Source organism: Oncorhynchus keta, chromosome 12 (assembly GCF_023373465.1).
Source record: "Oncorhynchus keta strain PuntledgeMale-10-30-2019 chromosome 12, Oket_V2, whole genome shotgun sequence".
In the NCBI taxonomy this organism is placed as follows: Eukaryota; Metazoa; Chordata; class Actinopteri; order Salmoniformes; family Salmonidae; genus Oncorhynchus; species Oncorhynchus keta.
The window spans coordinates 6,589,140-6,613,727 of record NC_068432.1 but is presented as its reverse complement, the minus strand read 5'-3'; the positions used below and the strand labels follow the sequence as shown (position 1 = coordinate 6,613,727).

Sequence of the window (24,588 nt, the reverse complement as noted above, 5' to 3'; positions counted from 1 at the left end):
GTGTGTGTGTGTGTGTGTGTGTGTGTGTGTGTGTGTGTTTGGATCTGTGTTCGCACATGCGTGAGCGTGTGTTCTTGCATTCGTGTGTGAAAGACAGACCAAGGGGATGATAGGAGGAGAGGGCAATCAGAGGAGAATAGGGAGGGCTTGTTGTGGGTGTGTGTTTGTTTTTGGGGAGGGGGATGGGCTGACAGCGAGGGTTAAGTGACGTCAGCCTGCACGGCTCCATTCATGAACAGCGTGAATAATTGAGGGTCTGGCCCCGGAAGCCACGCTGCACAAACAGAAGCCATTATGCAAAGCAGCGAGCATCGGCAGACATCTCTCCCCAGCCTCAGCATCATCCACATCATAGAGAAAGAGAGGGGGAGAGAGAGCGAGAGATGGGGAGGCAGGGAAAAGGCATGTAACGGAAGCAGGGAGAACGGGAAGAGCGTACAGGAAGCCAAGGAAGGATAGAGAGAGAGAAAGGAAGAAAGAGGAGAAGAGTGAAGAGGCTTTGCAGCAGCCAAAGAATGTGCCTGTGAATCACTCTACAGAGAGAGAGGAAAAGAGAGAGAGAGACAGACAGAGGGTGGCCATGACGGTGTTGATTTAGGGTGTGCTCCACTGGTTGCAAGTGATATCGGAGGGCTAGGTTGTCGTCTGTCTAACCGAGACCCCGCACACGGGCCCCTCTGTCTGGGATGCAACGGGAGGCATTTGCCCCCTCTCCATCCCCTCTCTCCCCTCCGGCTACCCTCTTCCTCTTCGTGCTGATCGCTGAGTGAATTAATGAATGAAGCAGGTGGAAGTTGATCAGGCGGGTTGAGTCCTTCATGGCTGCCAGGTTAGTTCTTATCATTGCTTGGGGGGTAATTCATGTTAGCATCCTCACCTTGCAATGTCTAGTAGAAATGAATAGGAGGGCTAAAGGGGCTACTTAGCTTGATCTAGGCTAATTCTAATTGGGGCGTCCAATGATGGAGGAGACTGGTTACCTCGCCTGTAGACGTGCTGGGAATGAAAAACCCACCGTCTCTTTATTGCCTTATCATTCCACACCAAAAGGCTACAGCTAATACGGATCAGTCATTCTATTGTTTATTCTTCTCTCTGAGTGGGGCTGGGAAGTTATGTGTATGTGTGTGTGTGTGTGTGTGTGTGTGTGTGTGTGTGTGTGTGTGTGTGTGTGTGTGTGTGTGTGTGTGTGTGTGTGTGTGGTGCGGAATGACAAGGCAATGATGAGGCGCTGGGTTTTTCATTCCCCGCACGTCAATAGACAAGGTAGTCCTGTGTAGCTCAGCTTGTAGAGCATGGTGCTTTAAATGCCAGGGTTCTGGGTTTGATTCCAGCAGGGGACTAGTATGAAACAAGTATACAAATATATGCATTCGCTACTTTAAGTTTCTCTGAATAAGAGTGTCTGATAAAATGACAAAAAAAATGTATAAAAGGAAATCTCTCTTTCATCATTGATTAGCATTAGCCTAGCATGAGCTAATTAGCCATGTTAGCCCCCCTCCTACTCATTTATACTGTACAGTGCAAGGTGAAGATGCTAACGCACATTAGCTATATGGGTTTCATTGAGGAAACGATAACATCATGTCTTGCCTGCATGCCCAGGCGCTTTGGGATTAAGTGTCTGACTTTAGGGGCGATGTGTTTTCATCAGAGATCAATCCAAGTGAATGCTTTACCATTCTGTAGCACGGTAATCATTTGAATTGAACTGTTATATATATGAGAGAGAGAAGAGAGAGAGAATCTCTTCCCATATTGATATCAGCTCAGTTTATGCATCAGTAGCATATGCGTCCAGGCTTGTCGGTATGTATTGGATGGAAAATCACCATGTTTTGACACATTTCCTTTACATTTTGACATGTTTTAAGAATGATAACTCATTGTCTTTGCATGCCTCAATTGATCCATCACACTTAGCTACATATAGTGGCTCTGTTAACCCAAAACATAAACCATCCTTCCACCATTTCAGTGCCCTCATTATAAATGTAACCTGTGCTGACGGGGTCTTGTTTTCAAGACCAGGAGTATGACCACCTGTGTGACTGATAGTGTCATTTGACCTTTGACACAAGCGAACAATGTGGGTGGGGGATATGTGTCTTTCTATTGACGATGTCCTATGCTGGATAACTTGTTTCAGCTGTTGATAATAATCAGCAAAAATGGTTAATGTCCTTGCATTAAGATATAAGGGGGGAACATAGCTATATTCAATCAAATTCACATGTTGATTTAAAACTTATGTTTAACCCTTTCTTGATGGGATTTGTCAAAAAATTGTGTGACATTAAACACTACTTTCCGGTCCTTTCCGGCATTTATTAATCGGTTAAATTAGACATTGAACTTGAACCCTATGAGACTCCTGGATTGAGTGTGCTTTTTTTCATTGCGATCTCAGAAATGCAGTGTAACTACGTAACATTAAGTCCTTATGCTACGGGGTGAAAACAGTTCTCATGGGCACACAAATCCCCGAATGCATGCGGTTGCAATATCGAGTGCTTCTCTAAACCGAAAGAGTCACCTTACCTACAGCAGATACTTAGAACCTAAATCGAAATGGTCAACGTGATTGTTCAGTAATTATGGATAATACCTGTGGGATACGCGTTTGGTGTCGAGCTGTTTAAAACTACGCTATCATCTGATCCAATTTTGTGAATGACGGTCAAGTGGCAAAGAGCTGGCGTTAAAAACAACCGCCCAAGTGCTGGGAAAAATGGTGATAGAGGAATGTCCAGAATATTTTGGTGTCTCGTTCATTACGCCGTGAGGACAGTTACGCCTGGATCCACATTGGATCGAATATCTCTAGCGAATGAATGTTGATCGTCTGTTGTCGTCTGCTTGATTTACAGCAGGGTCTCGTTAGAGCCCAGACAAACCTGATGGCTTCCTCACAATATGATCTAGTCATGAAATAACTTGACAATTACATTTTGGTTTCCATGTTACACCTGCAATTTTACCAGGGGTGTGACAGTAGCCTACTTGAACTTAGAGCTCAGAAATTGAAGTACAGTCACGAGCCAAGAGAATGACACAAATATACATTTTCACCCAGTCTGCTGCCTCAGTTTGTATGATTTGCATACATTTCCAGGAAAAAACATCAGGGACAGACTGATATTCTGCAAAAGGTACAGGGATTGGACTGCTGAGGACTGGGGTGAAGTTATTTTCTCTGATGAATCTCCTTTCCGATTGGTTGGGGTCATGGAAAAAAGCTTGTCCCGGAGAAGACAAGGTGAGCGCTACCATCAGTCCTGTGTCATGCCAACAGTAAAGCATCCTGAGACCATTCATGTGTGGGCTTGCTTCTCAGCCAAGGGAGTGGGGCTCACTCACAATTTTGCCTAAGAACACAGCCATGAATAAAGAATGGTACCAACACAACCTCCGAGAGCATCTTCTCCCAACCATCCAGGAACAGTTTGGTGACCAGCAATGCCTTTTCCAGCATGATGGAGCACCTTGCCATAAGGCAAAAGTGAGTAAGTGAGTGGCTCGGGGAACAAAACATTGATATTTTGGGTCCATGGCCAGGAAACTCCCCAGACCTGAATCCCATTGAGAACTTGTGGTCAATCCTCAAGAGGCAGGTGGACAAATAAAAACCCACAAATTCTGACAAACTCCAAGCATTGATTATGCAAGAATGGGCTGCCATCAGTCAGGATGTGGCCCAGACGTTAATTGACAGCATGCCAGGGCAGATTGCAGAGGTCTTGAAAAAGAAGGGTCAGCACCGGTGGATAAGTGTCCCTGAATGCGGTCAAGGCACAGAGCGAAATGTCTAATGGAAACGAATGGATGCCAGGACGTTGTTGTTTCTAAGGTCCGTTTTTACAGACGATAACACCCTGATGCAACACCCTGCTAGAAAGGATGATGCACAAGACAAGACAGGGGTATTAGTAAAGACGTGATATTTAGGTATAACAGACATGATAGGACATAGTGACACTGGTGAACGTCGAGCATTGATGAGGACCCTGGTGGTTCACAGTGGTCATGGCTTTACTGTGTGATACAGCGCCCACGGGGCTCTGGTACAAAGTAGTGCTTTATATAGGGAGTAGGGTACCGTTTGAGACATATTTGCGGTCTTTACTTGCTATTAGCACACAAGTTGCTATTAGCACTGGTGCACTGATATCAGAGAGGGTTGCTTTGGCTCATGCAACTTGTTTTCTCGATAGGCGTGTGGTGCTATACAGTATAACTAATGCAAATCAGAAAAGGGTGGTGGGCAGAGATATAGGACGACAGGCTCATTCTAATGCCTTGCATGTAATGTAATGCCCCTCCACACACACACATGCACACACACCTCCTTCTCCTCCTACCCAGCTATAATAAGCATCCCGGTATGGTGTATCAAGCCAGTTTCCTGTGTGTAGTCTGGTATAGACCAGATGAGGATGTATAGAGTAATGCAATGATAGATGAGACTGTTAGTTACTCTACAACAGGGCTGTTCAATGTCGGCCAAAACACTTCCTGGTTTTCTCTCATGATCCTAATTTACTATCAGGTAGAAACAAAAACTAGAATTGTTTTGGCCCTCCAGGACCGGAATTGAACAGCCCTGCTCTACACTGAACTTCCCACCATCCCTTCTTTATGGCAACACACACACCGGGCATTTTACAATCACTTTCAACCAGGTGGGTGCTGTTTCATAATTCTACTCTCACCTGCTGGAGTTGGGCAAGACACAACAACAACCTCAGCTGAGCTCTGGGCATGTGTGCGTGCCCATATGTATGCCTGTAATGTTGTCCATAGCTGTAATCTACTGAATACAAGTTAGATTTAGGTAGTGAATTAGGTGGTATTACTGAAGCGTTGTGTGCAATGACAGCAATTGAAAGAGAGCGTCAAAGTAATGTGTCTCAATAGTTCAATTTCAATATAATCTTCCATATTGTACCAGACAGTATTACCCAAGAGGGTGTCCTATGCCGTCCCTCTCTCGTTTGTTGGAATCTGTTTGCTTTTTTCTGCCTGACACACAGACACACACACTCTACTTCAACAATACAGTCTGCAACTGTGGAGAAAGAGAGAGAGGGAAGGAGCGAGGGATTTAAAAAACAACGTGTGTGTGAAAGGGGGTGGCAGGACACTCCACAGGGGAAGGTGGCGTGGGAGCTTACTGTTGGTATACATACATACATACATACATACATACATACATACATACATACATACATACATACATACATACATACATACATACATACATACATACATACATACATACATACATGTGTGTGTTTATGATATGTCTATATATATATGGATGGAGAGGAGAGAGAGAGAGAGAGAGAGAGAGGGATGGATCGAGAGAGCGAGAGAGAGAGAGAGAGGGATGGATCGAGAGAGCGAGAGAAAGGGATGGAGACAGAGAAGGAGGGAGGGTGAGATGAGGCGCCAACCCCTGCAGCAGAGCAGCTGTTCTCTCAGAAACCATGAAGAGGGTTTAGTGAAGTTTTTACCATTTTTATTTAACCTTTATTTAATTAGGCAAGTCAGTTAAGAACACATTCTTATTTACAATGACGGCCTACCAAAAGGCAAAATGCCTCCCGTGGGGACAGGGGCTGGGATTCAAAATAAAAATAAATACAATCATAAATATAAGGCAAAACACACATCACGACAAGAGAGACAACACTACATAAAAAGAGACCTAAGACAACAACATAGCAAGGCAGCAACACATGACAACACAGCATGTTAGCAACATAACATGACAACAACATGGTCGCAGCACAAAATATGGTACAAACATTATTGGGCACAGGCAACAGCACAAAGGACAAGAAGGTAGAGACAACAATACATCATGCAAAGCAGCCACAACTGTCAATAAGAGTGTCCATGATTGAGTCTGTGAATAAGGAGATTGAGATAAAACTGTCCAGTTTGAGTGTTTGTTGCAGCTCGTTCCAGTCGCATGCGGGTGTTGTATGTGGAGGATGAGTGCTGCAGTAGATATCTCAGATGGGGGGAGTGAGGCCTAAGAGTGTTTTATAAATAAGCATCAACCAGTGGGGCTTGCGACGGGTATACAGAGATGACTAGTTTACAGAGGAGTATAGAGTGCAGTGGTGTGTCCTATAAGGAGCATTGATGGCAAATCTGATGGCCGAATGGTAAAAAACATACGCGCCGATCTATAAATGATGTCTCCATAATCTAGCATGGATAGGATGGTCATCTGAATCAGGGTTAGTTTGGCAGCTGGGGTCAAAGAGGAGCGATTACGATAGAGGAAACCAAGTCTAGATGTAACTTTAGCCTGTGCTGAGGGAAGGACAGTGTACCGTCTAGCCATACTCCCAAGTACTTGTATGAGGTGACTACCTCAAGCTCTAAACCCTCAGAGGTAGTAATCATACCTGTTGGGAGAGGGGCATTCTTCTTACCAATCCACATGACCTTTGTTTGGACATGTTCAGAACAAGGTTAAGGGTAGAGAAAGCTTGTTGCACACTAAGAAAGCTTTGTTGTAGAGCGTTTAACACAAAATCAGGGGAGGGGCCAGCTGAGTATAAGACTGTATCATCTGCATAAAAAGGTCAGCGATAGGCTTGGCAATGATAGGGGCAGTAACCTTAAAGAAGAAAGGTTCTAAACCATCTGGTCCAGATGTTTTTTGGGGGTCAAGTTTCAGGAGCTCCTTTAGCACCTCAGATTCAGTGACCACCTGCAGGGAGAAACTTTGTAGCGGGGCAGGGGAAAAGAGGGAGGAGCATCGGACTAGTCGCATTAGAAGGGTTGCGAGATGAGGAAATGTTGGACGGGCAAGAAGGCATGGTTGAGTCAAATAGGAATCCTGACTTAATGAAGTGGTGATTAAAGAGCTCAGCCATGTGCTTCTTGTCAGTGACAACCACATCATCAACTTTAAGGGACATGGGCAGCTGTGAGGAGGAGGGTTTATTCTCCAGGTCTTTACCTGTTTTCCAGAAGTTCTTGGGGTTAGACCCACAGAGAGAGAACTGCTCCTTAAAGTAACTAACATGGGCCTTCCATATAGCCCGAGGGCACTTGTTTCTCATTTGCCTGAACGAGAGCCAGTCAGCCTGAGTATGCATGTGCCGAGCCTTTCGCCAAATGCAATTCTTCAGGTGGACTAACTCTGCAAGATCACGGTCGAACCAGGGTCTGAACCTGTTTTTACTTATCATTTTCTTTATTGGGCCACTGAAAATATCAAAGAAGAAGATCCAAGTGTCTTTGACAGAGGGGATCAAGCTGATTCGATACCATTTTACAGAGGCCAGTTCATGAAGGAAGTCTTGCTCATTCACGTTTTTTAGCAAGCGTCTATGACAAATCCGGACAGGTCATTTCACTGAGCAGCCATTGCGGACACAGGCTGTAAAACATTGATCACTAAGGTCATTACAGAAATCACAAGACTGATACCTATCAGGATTATTTGTGAGGATAACATCAAGAAGAGTAGCATTTTCTGTGTGTTTGAAGTCATACCTTGTGGGATTGGTAATAATCTGATAATAATCCATTGCTTTAGGACTTGGTCAGATGGTTTATGTCACAGTTTAGGTCACCTAGCAAGACAAATTCAGTCTTAGTGACATGGGCCAGGGGAGAGTTTAGGGCAGGGAAGTTAGTGTACTCTTCACTGAGCTTGACCAACATGGCCAAAAGAGCCTTAGTTGCCTGATGTCAAATGAAGTACACTGAATCTGCCAGACCCTAAACCTGAAGGTCTGGAACCGTGTTCATAAAATATCTTCGAGTGCTGATCTAGGATCAGGTCTCCCCTCTTATTCATTATGATTTAAAAGGCAAACCGATCCTTGATCATCAGTCCTACTCTGAAACGCTTTATGAATAAGTGCCCTGGAGAGAAGAGACTCTCTAGTGGTCTGGATATGACATCAGTTAGTCGATAAAATTGTCCTCTCTCGTCAAGGACAGAGACGGTGCCTCATCGATGTACTCTGTAGTATCAAAGACCAATCTTTTCCACTGGAGGAAGTGAACAAATTATTGTAATTGGGGAGGTTGTTGCTTTCTTTAAATTGTCTGATGGTCAAACAACTCAACTTCCAAGATCTTTGTAGATTGAAAGAAATAAAAACAATTGCACATTATTCATGTCGAGTACACATTTGCATCTCAAGAATTCAGCCCATAAGTGCTGTGAGTATCACAGAGGTTAAGCAATCATTTTAGTCATTATCTCTCACTCACTTCTTCTCTCTCTCCCCAACAGCACTGCTAGCAATTCGAACCGGAGCACGCCCACTTGCTCGCCCGTCCTGCGCCATCGCTCTCGCTCACCCACGCCCCAGCAGAGCCTGGAACCCAGTGGTGAGAACATGGTGGAGAAGGGCCACTCGGACCCCTCCTCTGACAAGGACAAGTCACCCTCCACCATAGAGCAGGTGGTGCAGCGCACCTACAGTCAGTCGGTACACTCCACCACACGCAGCCACGGGGGCAAGAACTCCAAGGTGAGCATGTGTGCCTGGACCAAACACACACTGGACCAAACACACATTCATGAGCCAAAACACAATGATGTATTGGTGGAGAAAATGTATGTAGTAACACGCTCAATTGATTCAAAGGTTAAGGTAACACACCCATTCCAGGAGTGCTTCCCTCTATCTCAGACCTGTTGCCCTAACTTAGTTTAACTTCTTTGGTAATTAGAGAAACCATCATGCCCTGGTCTGGACCCAGGTGCAAGGACATGATACAAACACATAGCCATCACATCTCTAGCCTCTCTAGCCCCGCCCACTGCATATCATCACACACTTTCTCTGCCTTTTAATCAAATCTACACTATCAAGTAGTTTGCCTTTTACGACTTCTGATCCGCTGCACCTAAAACTAATCCACACTCTCACAACAAAAGAAACAGCAGCAATCTTTGTACAAATGGTATAATTGATTACTTTCTCCCAACTGTAGAATATACTCCAATGCGGGTTGTCAGAATGAAATTGACAAGGTCCATCTGTAAAAAAAAAAAAAAAAAAGATCTGCCATTCTGTAGTGGATTTTGAAAACATGCATCTTTGTCAAGTACTCAAGTATACTCAAGTGGAGTACATTCGGAGAGTATTACAGCCTTATTCTAAAGTGGATTAAATAAAACATTTTCCTCATCAATCTACACACAATAGCCCATAATGACAAAGTGAAAACAGATTTTTAGACAGAAATACCTTTGCATAAGTATTCAGACCCTTTGCTATGAGACTCAAAATTGAGCTCAGGTGCACCCTGTTTCTATTGATCATCCTTGAGATGTTTTTACATCTTGATTGGAGTCCACCTGTGGTAATTCAATTGATTGGACATGATTTGGAAAGGCACACACCTGTCTATATAAGTTGACAGTGCATGTCAGAGCAAAATTCCAAGCCATGAGGTCGAAGGAATTGTCCGTAGAGCTCTGAGACAGGATTGTGTCGGAACAGATCTTGGGAAGGGTAACAAAAAATGTCTGCAGCATTGAGAGGTCCCCAAGAACACAGTGGCCTCCATCATTCTTAAATGGTAGAAGTTTGGAACCACCAACACTCCTCCTAGAGCTGGCCACCCGCCCAAACTGAGCAATCGGGGGGGAAGGGCCTTGGTATGGGAGATGACCAAGAATCTGATGGTCACTCTGACAGAGCTCCAGAGTTCCTCTGTGGAGATGGGAGAACCTTTCAGAAGGACAACCATCTCTGCAGCACTCCACTAATCAAGCCTTTATGGTAGAGTGGCCAGACGGAAGACACTCCTCAATAAAATGCACGACAGGCCGCTTGGAGTTTGCCAAAAAGCATGTCACGTCTGGAGGTAACCTGGGACCATCCCTACATTGAAGCATGGTGATGGCAGCATCATGTTGTAGGAATGTTTTTCAGCGGCAGGGACTGGGAAACTAGTCAGGGGAAAGATGAACGGAGCAAAGTACAGAGAGATCCTTGATGAAAACCCTCTCCAGAGTGCTCAGCACCTCCGCATGGGGCGGAGGTTCACCTTCCAACAGGACAACGACACTAAGCACACAACCAAGACAGTGTGGGAGTGGCTTCGGGACAAGTCTCTGAATGTCCTTGAGGGGCCCTGCCAGAGCCCGGACTTCAACCCGATCGATCATCTCTGGGGAGACTTGAAAATAGCTGTGCAGCAATGCTCCTCATCAAACCTGACAGAGCTTGAGGATCTGCAGAGAAGAATGGGAGAATGTCCCCAAATACAGGTGTGCCAAGCTTGTAGTGTCATACCCAAGAAGACTCGAGGCTGTAATCGCTTCCAATTGTGCTTCAACAAAGTACTGAGTAAATGGTCTGAATACTTTTGTAAATGTGATAAGTTTTCTATTTTTATTACATTTGCAAAAATGTCAACTTGTTTTTGCTCTGTCATTATGGAGTATTGTGTGTAGATTGAGGGAGGGGAAAACTTTAAATCGCTAACGTAACAATGTGGAAAAAGTGAAGGGGTCTGAATACTTCCCGAATGCACTGTATATCATACTAAGGTTCTTCTCAACCTTTTTCATATCCCATTCCCTGCTGATGTTGCCTCACTTCCACTCTCAGGAGTTGACTGTCCGTCACTGCTTTTGTTTGCCATGTTTACTTTTGAGACGTGGTTGCTACATTTCTTCACCACCTGAACCAATCATGAAACCCCTCACAAGCCAAGTCTGTAACTTGAACCGTTTTAGTTCCTTATATTTGTTTTCTGATTTTCTTTGTTCTTCTTCTCATGCATGCTAGTCTCACAAGCGACTTTCCAAAGTAAGCATCACTCTTTTTCTGGTTTTTCTCCTCCCTCCTTCTAGCTTGTACTCATGCATCGTGACTTTCCACTATCCCTGCGATAAGCTAATTGTTTTTCCTTTATGCCACCCTACATTATGCTAAACTAATGTGCACCTCTATCCTGTCTTTACCTATCCTACCCTATACAATCCCGCCCTACTCTACCTGATGAGACTACCCAAAACTCTCTATGCTAAGCTATGTTAGCCTTACCTAGCGTACCACTTACTAACCAACTATATTAGCCTACCCTTGCACTGACCTGATCTCATCTCCCTCATGCCATGCTAGCTAGAAGCGTTAACTCATAATGTACTTTTTATGCTGCTAGAGCAGATGTTAAAATGGTTAACCATGGTAACCAGAATCCCTCAGACTATTCAACATTACCCTAAATGACTGTTGCTCATCTTTCCATGCCTCGATCACACTGCATTATCCCATCCTACCTTAAAGGTACACTCATCAATATGATGTCCTCATACAGCGCTGGGGGCCACTTCCTGTTTACAGACAGAATTCAAATCTGCCCAGGCTCTTTTCAACATATGAACTTCCTTAAGACATGTCCATCATACAAAGCAGGGTCACGTCCTGCTCACAGACATAAAAAAAAACAACTGAACTCGTGTGATCTTTAAGCAGGAAGTGACCCCGCTTTGTTTGACGTCAAATTGCAGTGTACCCTTTTCATCCACCCGTCGCTACATTTTAACCGCATATAAGACTGAAGTTCCCGACCTTAGATCCTAACTTATTACTGCAGGTTACCGCTGGATTTCATAACTCACACTACTAACGGGAGATTTACACAGGAGCGCCAAGCTACAATAACTCTGCTTGCAACTAATAAACAGTGTAATGAAACTAGCAGACCAGCTGATCTGACACTGTTACGGTGTCCAACCAGCTTGACACTGGACAGTGGAAATGGCGTTGGAAATGGTCATTGTCTGCGTTTACTACTCCCGCCCCAATGAAACATACTATCAGGAGCAGCAAAATCGAAAAATATACATGGAAGAATATGACATATTACAACTGAAAAAAAAAAATTTTCACTGGAAATGTAGTATATGTCAATTACTTGAATTTATTTTATTTACAGAACACGTTTATTTACAGACAATGAGCCTACTTAGCCAAATTATGCCTATAGCAGGCTACTCTTCTGCAAAAAATAAAGTTATTGAAGACAATTTTAAGGAATTACCACATTGTAAATACGTAATGCAACATGTGTGATAGGCAATTTAAATAGCGTTATAAACAAAGCACTCTGATTCTTTGGTTAAGATAACGACATCCAAATAAATAATAAGAGGGTACTCTCTCTACCACATTTCCTCCCAATTCAGACATTGTTTCTTCAATAAAGTACAATATGCCACTGTAGACATACTGGCCTGGAAGAAAATCTAAAGGTTTGCCATTGAGTGTTAGCATGTTGTTCTACAAATAAAGAAATGTCCGCATTTTCACAGCATAGGAAATGTTACTCTTCACTCCCAGCCTACCCATAAACAATATTTAATAAAAGCAATATCATTTGTGCAACTTTAAATAACTACTACAATACAATATCAATTTACAGTGCATTCAAAAAGTGTTCAGACTCCTCCACATTTTCTTACATTACAGCGTTATGGTCCTTCTGTAGCTCAGTTGGTAGAGCATGGCGCTTGTAACGCCAGGGTAGTGGGTTCGATCCCCGGGACCACCCATACGTAGAATGTATGCACACATGACTGTAAGTCGCTTTGGATAAAAGCGTCTGCTAAATGGCATATATTATTATTATTATATTATTATAAAATAGATTCAATCGTTTTTCCCCCTCATCAATCTACAAACAATACCCCATAATTACGAAGCAAAAACAGTTTGAGAGATTTTTTAAATGTATTTAAAATAACAGAAATTACTTTTTTACTTTTTACAAAAGTATTCAGGCTGTGTGCATAGGGTCGTTGTCCTGTTGGAAGGTGAACTTTCACCCCAGTCTGAGGTCCTGAGCACTCTGGAGCAGGTTGTCATCTCGCTGTACTTTGCTCCGTTTATCTTTCCCTCGATCCGGACTAGTCTCCCAGTACCTGCCGCTGAAAAACATCACCACAGCATGATGCTGCCACCATCATGCTTCACCGTAGGGATGGTATTGGCCAGGTGATAAGCGGTGCCTGGTTTCCTCCAGACGTGAAGCTTGAAATTCAGGCCAAAGAACTCAATCTTGGTTTCATCAGACCAGAGAATCTTGTTTCTCATGGTCTGAGAGTCCATTAGGTGCCTTTTGGCAAACTCCAAGCAGGCTGTCGTGCCTTTTACTGAGGAGTGAGTAGCTTCCGTCTGGCCACTCTACCATAAAGGCCTGATTGGTGGAGTGCTGCAGAGATGGTTGTCCTTCTGGATGGTTCTCCCATCTCCACAGAAGAACTAGACCCCTACAGGGTAACCATTGGATTCTTGGTCACCTCCCTGACCAAGGCCCTTATCCCCCAATTGCTCAGTTTGGCCTTGCGGCCAGCTCTAGGAAGAGTGTTGGTAGTTCCAAACTTCTTCCATTTAAGAACGATGGAGGCCACTGTGTTCTTGGGGACCTCTCAATGCAGAGGAAATGTTCTGGTACCCTTCCCCAGATCTGTGCCTCGACACAAACCTGTCTTGGCGCTCTACAGACAATTCCTTTGACCTCATGGCTTGGTTTTTGCTCTGACATTCACTGTCAACTTTGGGACCTTATATTGACAGGTGTGTGCCTTTCCAAATACTTGTACAATCAATTGAATTTACCACAGATGGACTCCAATCAAGTTGTATAAACCGGATGCACCTGAGCTCAATTTCGAGCTTAGTTCAGGACTATTTCCTTTTCCCCTCTTGATAAGAAATGTTTTATTAGGACAAGTAAAATCATGAATGGATTTAATAAATTGGAAATGAAAAATGTATCCTACACCATGATTTCATTCATATAGTGTTTGGGTTGGTTCGTTGCCTTAATAGATTTAGGAAATTAAATACAATATTTCAGTTGTTTGGAATGATTGTCAAAGAGAGAAATCGCCCTTCGCCTGCTTAAATAGCAAGATTAAAATGTTCCAATGATAATACCCACCAGAAAGCAAAATCGTCTTGATAAATGTTAGTTGCAATCAATCAGGACGAGAACATAACCCCGACATGCGCGTTATGGGAGCGGTAAATCAGTGGTTGCAATTGAGATCAGCTCTGCGGGTGATTTTACAGCGTATTGATGGTATAACGAGAGATCAGCTGGTGATAACCTCGTGGCCATCAGTGGTTGCAATTGGCTCAAGGAGTTTACTAAGAGTCTATACTAAGAGTTGGCTATACTAAGGGTATACTAACGTATACTTGGTTGTGACCATACGGCCTTTGTTATCTTAGCCTTCTTTCACTTCTCTTCTCTTCTCTTGCCTAACCCCTTCTCATGGTTGTGTTCATTAGGGCACGCAACATAAAATGTTTTGAAACGTTTTGCAACGAAATTGAATGTTTCTTATTGAACAATGCCAGATAGTCCCTGCCGTTCTCAGTGGGTTCTCTTCTGTTTTGTGCCTAATCAACATGACCAAACCTTCCTACCCTACTCTAACACTCTTTCCTGACAACCTCATGATCCCCTATGTGGCCCTCTGTCTGAAATGTTCTGTGTTGCAGGTACTGAAGTTGCCCCTAGACGCTGATCTTGGGTCAGTTTTGTATTTTCCCCAATAATGGATAAGGTTGGGGGAAGCTGATCCTAGATCTGTACCTAGGGGAAACTTCACCTCAGAGCTACTGTTCATACTGTTTCTTTACGTTGATGGAGTACCACGCTGTATGAGTGAAGTCTGTTCTGTGGTGTTTTGTAGCATTGCTGTGGTACCAGGACAGACCCCGAGCATGAGTATTTGAAGGCATGTACGCACACACACATACACACAGATGCACACGCACACTACTTCACCTCCTACCAACCACCACTAACTAGTAATACTTTCTGAACAAGCTAACATATGGAAGGGGAAAAGTTTAAATCTATATTTTTGGGGTGTTTTGACACTTTATTCAGACAGTGATAAAAATGATGTGGGGAGACTGGAAAGTGGGAGAAACAGTATAAAGAGTGGATGCAGGGATTGGACCGTGGTCTCCAGTGGGGAGTTGTACATGTGCCAGGGAGTGTTACCGGTACACCATGGCTCAGCACATAGAAGGGGAAGAAGTCATAGACATTCACCGTTGGTCACTGTCCTCTTAGTTGGAGGAGCACACACTCGCCACACACTCATATCTTCAGCCTCTGAGTTAGAACAAATGGGACACAAGGAACATAAACGACAGCCTCAAACGGGCTTGACTCCCTTTTGGAACACCATAACAGCTACCGACAAACCATCCACATTCCAACTCTGTCATTCCTTCCAGTATATGTCTTAATGTATGTAAAATGCAGCGCCTTCAGAAGGTTTTCACACCTCTTGACTTTTTCTACATTTTGTTGCCTGAATTTAAAATGAGATTTTGTGTCACTGATCTACACATATTACCCCATATTGTCAAAGTGGAATTGTTTTTACAATTGAGTCAATACGTTTTCAACCATTTTGTTATGGCAAAAGGCTAAATAAGTTTTAGAGTAAATATTTGCTAAACAAGTCAAATAAGTTGCATGTCAAATAGTACGGTTTAACAGGATTTTTAATGACATCCCTGTACCCTTCAGCCAAACAGTCAATTTCAAGCACCGATCCAACCACAAAGACGACGGAGGTTTTCCAATGCCTCACAAAGAAGGGCACCTATTGGTAGATGGGTAAAAAAAACATTGAATATCCCTTTGAGCATGGTGAAGTTATGAATTACTCTTTGGATGGTGTATCAATACACCCAGTTATTACAAAGATGCAGGCGTTATTCCTAACTGAGTTGCTGGAGAGGCAAGAAACCGCTCTGAAATGTCACAATGAGGCCAATGGTGATTTTAAAACAGTTGCAGAGTTTATTGGCTGTGATAGGAGAAAACTAAAGATGGATCAACAACATTGTAGTTATTCCACAATACTAAACTAAATGACAGAATGAAATGAAGGAAACCTGTACAGAATACAAATATTCCAAAAGATGCATCATGTTATGCGTATGCTTGTCATCGGCAAGGACTAGTGTTTTAGGATAAAAAGAAACGGATCTGAGCTAAGCACAGGGTAAAAAATAATGGGCAAATATTGTACAATCCAGGTGTGAAAATCTCTTAAAAGACTTACCCAGAAAGACTTACAGCTGTAATCGCTGCCAAAGGTGATTCGACAAATGTATTTATTCAGGGGGTTGAATACTTATCGAATCAAGATAAATTCATTTTTTATTTTCAATGAATTCAACGAAAGAAAAAGAACATTTCTTCCACTTTGACATTACAGAGTATTTTGTCTAGATCGTTGACACAAAAAAAAGAGAAATACTTTCCGAAGGCACTGAATGTCTGTACGTGTCGTCTTAACTCTCTCGTCTCTCATTTGCATGACCGCTTTTGTCTGTGTGTTTATTTTCGTTCCAGTATGACAGACTAAAACTGATTAAAGTAAGCTCTCATCTTTTCTTTAACCCTCCATTAGCCCTCTGAAACCTCCAAGGCCCTCTTAATCTTGACCCCTGCTTGTGACCATATTTCACCTCACCGCCTAGCTCAAACCTACTTGTCCTTGGTTCAGTGTGCTCCAAACATGACTTTCCTAGAGGGTGTAAATGGTTACAATGAGGTCATTATGACGTCATGGTTAGGTTGCGTACTCCTTGTTGCACATCCACTCCCTTTTCATCTTTTTTTCTTTATTGGGGAGGTATTGAGCAAAATGAGATGTAGGGAGAAACAGAATTGAAAGTTGCAGGGCAGGTTTTACAACCCATGCCCAGACAGGCAATAGGTAATCTGGTGTCAGCAGCACTACCACTGGACCCCAGAACTTTTTTAGTCTTCCTTGACCTCATCATGGTTGTAACAGAGACAAGTTGGTTGTAGTCTGGTTATAGGATGTTTTCTCAACTACAAAACAAGTTAACAACCAGAAAAAATCATCAAAGGGATGTTTAAGTTCGGTTGTTTTATGTGTAATATGGATGATTCATTTGATATAGAATATTTTTTACACAATTGAAGGCAGCTCGTTGTAAGCTGCTATCATAAGAGGCCTTCATACATACAGTTGAAGTCAGAAGTTTACATACACCTTAGCGAAATACATTTGAACTCAGTTTTCACAATTACTGACATTAAATCCTAGTCAAAATTAACTGTCTTGGGTCAGTTAGGATCACCACTTTATTTTAAGAATGTGAAATGTCAGAATAATAGTAGAGAGTGATTTATTTCAGCTTTTATTTATTTCATCACATTCCCAGTGGGTCAGAAGTTTACATACTAATTGAGTGTATTTGGTAGCATTGCCTTTACATTGTTTAACTTGAGTCAAACGTTTCAGGTAGCCTTCCACAAACTTCCCACAATAACTTGGGTGAATTTTGGCCCATTCCTCCTGACAGAGCTGGTATAACAGAGCTGGACATCCTGACTGATGTCTTGAGATGTTGCTTCAATATATCCACATAATTTTCCTCCCTCATGAAGCCATCTATTTTGTGAAGTGCACCAGTCCTTCCTGCAGCAAAGCACCCCCACAACATGATGCTGCCCCGTGCTTCACGGTTGGGATGGTGTTCTTCGGCTTGTAAGCCTCCCCCTTTTTCCTCCAAACATAACGATGGTCTTTATGGTCAAACAGTTCTATTTTTGTTTCATCAGAACAGAGGACATTTCTCCAAAAAGTACGATCTTTGTCCCCTTGTGCAGTTGCATACTGTAGTCTGTCTTTATGGCGGTTTTGAAGCAGTGGCTTCTTCCTTATTGAGCGGCCTTTCAGGTTATGTCGATATTGGCCTCGTTTTACTGTGGATATAGATACTTTTGTACCTGTTTCCTCCAGCATCTTCACAATGTCCTTTGCTGTTGTTCTGGGATTGTTTTGCACTTTTCGCACCAAAGTATGTTCCTCTCTAGGAGACAGAACGTGTCTCCTTCCTGAGCGGTATGATGGCTGCGTGGTCCAATGGTGTTTATACTTGCGTACTATTGTTTGTACAGATGAATGTGCTCCCAAGAATGAATTATTTTCTGAGGTCTTGGCTGATTTCTTTTGATTTTCCCGTGATGTCAAGCAAAGAGGCACTGAGTTTGAAGGTAGGCCTTGAAATACAACCCCATGTACAACTCCAATTGACTCAAATGATGTCAATTAGCCTATCAGAAGCCTATCTAAAGCCATGACATTCTAAAGCCATGACATCATTTTCCAAGCTGTTTAAAGGCACAGTCAACTTAGTGTATGTAAACTTCTGACCCACTGGAATTGTGATACAGTGAATTATAAGTGAAATAATCTGTCTGTGATCAATTGTTGGAAAAAAGTATTGTATAATGCACAAAGTTGATGTTCTTACTGACTTGCCAAAACTATAGTTTGTTAACAAGACATTTTTGGAGTGGTTGAAAAACGAGTTTTAAAAATGAGTTTTAACCTCCGACTTCAACTGTATCTAGGATGCTCTACATTCCCTACATAGTGCACGGCTTTTGAGTAGAACCCTATGGACCCTGGTAAAAAGTAGTGCATTATAGGGAATATGGTGCCATTTAGGAAGTCTAGTCTTAAAGTCTACTACAATATCATATATGGACCAGATCTCTTCTTATCAATAATTTAACTTTTGAGTGTCATCATTTTCCCCCAGTTATTAATATGCAGCCCATTGCTGCTCTCCTGTGGTGTATATGAGTATTGACTTTTATATTTACTTCTTACATACTTTTCTAAGGTTTCGTTAGCAGTGTGACAGGCTCGTATGTTATTCTGTATAAGTTGTGGAAGCTCTTTTGTGTGTGCACTAACCCATGTCTCATGTTTCTCATCTTTTTTGTCTCCTTCACCTTGATGTTTGTAACCACAGAAAAGCCAGAGCTGGTACAACGTAAGTCTCTACCTCTTCTCCGACCTCTTCTGGATCAGCTGTTTTTTTTTTACTGTGTGTGATATGTTGCATGTTTCGTTGACACAGTGGGTTGGAACAAGGCGCTTGCATTTGTGAGTTTGATTCCCACATTGTGTGTGTGTGTGTGTGTGTGTGTGTGTGTGTGTGTGTGTGTGTGTGTGTGTGTGTGTGTGTGTGTGTGTGTGTGCTGCGTGCGTGCGTGCGTGCGTGCCTGAAGTTGCTTGGGATAAAAGCATCTGTTAAAATTACCATTATGACCATATATACAGTATTTCAAAGTGATATGGGCAAGACAGGTCTTCATGTGGTCTGACTGTGTTGTACTTTGTCCGTTGATTGATGGCTGACTGTTAGGTATCATGCTATACCTCATTTTTTTTCTCGAATGCTGCTATTTGAACAGTTATCATTTTTAACAAAGGATGAAAGAGTTTGAATTCTGTTGACTTGCAAAGCAACAACAACACCCACAACCAACATGAAGCAAAAGGTGTGACACATTTGTCCCATTTTAAAGACATATTTCTGAGGCAGGCAATCTCATGTTGAATGATTTGATGTGAATGAATGATGTGCTGTATGGACACCTGCTGTATGGACACCTCACCTTGGCTACTTTGCTTCTTCTCCATATATCATTTTAAAACAGAAGTCATGGGGAAACCAATAGAGAGAACAGTTGCTATGCAGATTTGAAAAGACCTGCCTTTGAAGTACTTCCCCTACAAATGATCTATCAGCACATACCTGGTAATGATTACATTCATTATTCATATGAAATTATGAATTCACTTTTAATAAACGACTATCAAGGCTCATTTAAATGCCATTAAAGTAAACATGAACATTTCCTCAACTGCGATTCACCTGGTAAATAGGGAATACACATTTAACTATGGAGTTGCCTCGTGGTATATTTTTCCCATGGGAAATGGAGAGAGATTGGAGACAAAGGACATTCAGTATGTTCTGTCATGTTTTCTGTGTGTGTATGTATGTGTTTGCATGCTTTTCTGTCTGTGTGCCGAATACGTTTGTGTATGCATCTGACTGCAACCATGGCCTGTGTGCCCTTGGACTGCAGATAAGCAGTGAAGCTGACAAAAGGTCCATTGTGGAGCGATCAGTCGATCGCCCCACCACCCTCTGATGAATCAAGCTGACTTTTGTTCTGTGTATCAGGACTGCGTCCCAAATAACACCCTATTCCCTACACAGTGCAATACTTTTGACCAGTGTCCCTTGTCCCCTGGTCAAAAGTAGTGCACTATAGGGAATGGGGGTGCAATTTGGGATGCCATCACTGAATGAGCCTGATCAATGCAGATACAACCCCATGACTAGAATTACCAGCCTCAGTCATTCCCACGCCTGCCTTTTTCTGTTTTTAGTTACCAAGTCTGCAGTATATTATATGAACATTACTGTGTATTTGAATTCTCATGTACTGTATGCGCTGTGCTGACTATCAGTATTTGTCCAATAACAAATGCTTGTTTCTGTTGTCCGTTGCATTACAGTGTGCCGGATTTAGTTAATTCTGGTGAAGATGTAGTGCGATGCACTTCCTGTTTCTGAATATCGACAGGAAGTGTGAATTAGCGAGATGTGAATTAGGGACATTGTTTTTTCAGTGTCAGAGGAGAGTTTAGTTGTTAGTCCATTGAACAAACATGGTAGCCTACATCTGTACTTTACATTTCGTGCTGTCTGTCACCTTTGGGCCTTTGGTGGTGTAGTAAGACTGGGTTTGCACTCCAGCAATGTTCTCCTCAGCAAAACATCACTGACGCTTGAGTAAAATGACAAATTCTGGCGTACACCGAAATCTCAGTGCTTCATGTGGTGTGCAGTGAAGTCACAAAGCAGAACTTTGCTAAGCCTCTTTGGAGTGTGCCTATAGTGAGTGTAGAGTGTAACTCCAACCAAACTGGACTCCAGTGATTTACGGCGGCATGACTTCCATCCAGGTCAGTGTGTCCAGGTCATGCCTGATTGGATATAGATGAGGTGTGTCTGAACCTAACGGTCTGTAGTGGCTGTAAAACAAACCACATCTTTGGCCATAGACCGCAGTGTGACTGAGCAGCTGAGAAGCCATTTTAGGTATTGTTATTTGTTTATTTACTAGGATCCCCATTAGCTGTTCCAGAAGCAATGTCCCTGGGTCCAAAACGTCTTGTATTTAATGTTTACAGTCTGTGTGGTTCGAGTTCAAGTTTTAATAGTCGTATGTACGGGATACACGTGGTATACACCATCCAACAAAACATCTGCAAGACAATAAAACAACAATAATAAAATATAAGAATAGGAACTGAAGTAAATGGCTCAGTAGAATAGAATAAACAGTTTAGCATAAGTATGATACAGGAAGGCACAACATTATAGGCGACATTATGTGGATAGGATACATTATGAGGATAGGCTACATTATGTGGATAGGATACATTATGTGGATAGGATACATTATGAGGATAGGATACATTATGAGGATAGGATACATTATGAGGATAGGATACATTATGAGGATAGGATACATTATGAGGATAGGATACATTATGAGGATAGGATATATCATGAGGCTAGGATACATTATGAGGCTAGGATACATTATGAGGCTAGGATACATCATGAGGATAGGCTACATTATGAGGCTAGGATACATTATGAGGATAGGATACATCATGAGGATAGGCTACATTATGAGGCTAGGATACATTATGAGGATAGGATACATTATGAGGATAGGATACATTATGTGGATAGGATACATTATGAGGATAGGATACATTATGAGGATACATTATGAGGATAGGATACATTATGTGGATAGGATACATTATGAGGATAGGATACATTATGAGGATAGGATACATTATGAGGATACATTATGAGGATAGGATACATTATGAGGATACATTATGAGGATAGGATACATTATGAGGATACATTATGAGGATAGGATACATTATGAGGATAGGATACATTATGAGGATAGGATACATTATGAGGATAGGATACATTATGAGGATACATTATGAGGATAAGCTACATGAGGATACATTATGAGGATAGGATACATTATGAGGATATATTATGAGGATGGGCTACATGAGGATACATTATGAGGATACATTATGAGGATAGGCTACATGAGGATACATTATGACCACGAGGTCTAAGAAACACAGTCCTCTCCGCACAGCCAGAGAAATGAAGGGGAAAAGAAACGGTAAAAGAAAAAGGGGATAAAGTGAGAACTGTGCAGTTTCTCTGCATGACAGCACCTCTTCCCCATCAGGAGTCTGAAAAGATGTGGGCCTGGGCCCTCAGATCCTCAAAAAGTTCTACAGCTGCACAATTGAGGGCATCTTGACGGGTTGCATCACCGCTTGGTAAGGAAATTGCAAGGCACCCGGCCGCAAGGCGCTACAGAGGGTGGTAGTGCATCACTGGAGCCGAGCTCCCTGCCATCCAGGACCTTTATACCAGGCGGTGTCAGAGACTCCAGCCAGCCAAGCCATAGACTGTTCTCTATGCTACCGCACGGCAAGCGTTTACCAGTGCACCAAGTCTGCAACCAAAAGGACAATTAACAGCTTCTACCCCCAAGCCATAAGACTGCTAAACAAGACTTCTAAATAGATAATTAAATGGTGACCTGGACTACCTGCATTGACCCTTTTTTGTACTAACAACTTGTACTGGCTCTATGCACACACACTGGACTCTACCCACATACTCACACATACTTACTGACACCCCAACACACACACTGGACTCTACCCACATACTCACACATACTTACTGACACCCCAACACACACACTGGACTCTACCCACATACTCACACATACTTACTGACACCCCAACACACACACTGGACTCTACCCACATACTCACACATACTTACTGACACCCCAACACACACACTGGACTCTACCCACATACTCACACATACTTACTGACACCCCAACACACACACTGGACTCTACCCACACACTCACACATACTTACTGACACCCCAACACACACACTGGACTCTACCCACACACTCACACATACTTACTGACACCCCAACACACACACTGGACTCTACCCACACACTCACACATACTTACTGACACCCCAACACACACACGCATACACACATAACACGCGCACACATGCATACTGAAGCCACACACATACACACACTTTCATATTTACCACATACGATGCTGCTACTATCTATTATCTATCCTATTGTCTAGTCACTTTACACCCACCTATATTTATTCTGAACCAAAATATAAATGCGACATGTAAAGTGTTGGACCTAATGAATTTATTTCAATTGTAAAAACCCTTACTGTGTGTCTCTCCGACATTTGTAACATTGTTTCAATGTTCAAATTCCATCTCCAGCTGCCCCATAGTAATGAATGTGTCGGGAGTTGGGACGAGACAGACAGGCAGACAGCGTTTCTCCGCCAGTCGAAATCATGAATCAGCTGGCATCATTTTTGATGGATATGTACAAAGAAATGTCAATTGAAGAAAGGTCAGATGAAACGAAGTGCAGCTAGTTTGCAGTCTTCCCAGCTTCAGTTTGAAGTTATTGTGTTAGCTGTGTTGTTGGCTAGCTCCTCTGAACAACAGTGTCCTGACAAGAGATCACATTTTCTATGCCAGGTGAAATCATGCATCATTAGCTCATTGTTATGGATGTCTCCAAATAAATGTCACTAGAAAACAGCTTAAACAAGTGCTAATGCAGCTACTGTTGTTATTCTGGCTGCACTGTTTGATGTGACTGTAAATTAGATATAGTTGGCTCGCTTGCAAGCAAGGGATAAGAATGTTGCCAGCCAATTTGGCAATGGAACATTTAGAATGAACAACTAGGTCGCGTCCATAGATACAGAACAAAAAGACTGAATGTCTGGGTCGAGTCTCCAGCAACCAAACCGATAGAACGAACGACCAACCGGTTTGGGTAGCAACCCTAGATTTGTGACATCTTGTGTAAGGATGAAATAGTATGAATAAATTCATCAAAATATATTTCAAAAATGAAAATATGTCCATCATTATTTGCATATGTTGGTTACCCGTTGTATAAAAGTTATTGGGGATATATTGGCACGGTGCCAATATCTTCAAAACAACGGACTTCGATGGAATTATCCCTTAAAAACACCAAAACACAGTCAACTATAATAAGCACATTCTTCGTTATTAAAACCTATCACCACTGGCTGAACTGCCCTAGGGACACATCTATTCAAAATGTATTTTGGAGATCATTCCAAACATGTGAAGCAAGAAAACTAAAGGCTGACTTACCAAAGGAGTCTCAAGATTTAGCCAACCCTGTGAACGGGTTTGATAACAAACCATTTATAAATATTAAAAATGAAGTTAGGTAAGTTGGCTAACTTGTCACTTTGAATCTGAACAGTGAAGTTAGGTAAGTGGGAAGCTTGTAGAACAGGGCTTTGTAAATCAAAATAAACGGAATGATGTGATCTGTGTGACTTCACAGAGGTAACAAAATAAAGGATCGGTTTGTAAGCATCTCACCGTTCTTCTACACCTGTTGTATGCGAAGCTTATGACAAATAAAATGGGATTTGACTTGAAACACACCCAGTTCAATAGACAAGCTGTAGTTGACTGTGGCTGCCCGTCTATCATAGGGTTGTTCACACAGCCAAAAA

The 24,588-nt window shown here is 42.4% G+C and overlaps 1 protein-coding gene across 8 annotated transcripts in view; it reads left to right on the top strand.

Moving 5' to 3' along the window:
* Positions 1 to 24,588, top strand: part of LOC118390916 (protein Aster-B-like) — a 151,661-nt gene that overhangs the window by 108,666 nt on the left and 18,407 nt on the right. For 7 of the 8 annotated variants that reach the window (XM_052457690.1, XM_052457689.1, XM_035781729.2 and 4 more), the window contains 2 exons: positions 8,276 to 8,516; positions 18,843 to 18,863. In XM_052457690.1, the coding sequence (XP_052313650.1) occupies positions 8,276 to 8,516; positions 18,843 to 18,863 (262 nt within the window). Of the gene's footprint in view, positions 1 to 379; positions 830 to 8,275; positions 8,517 to 18,842; positions 18,864 to 24,588 lie in introns of those variants that run through there. The other variant, XM_052457693.1, reaches the window with a different exon arrangement.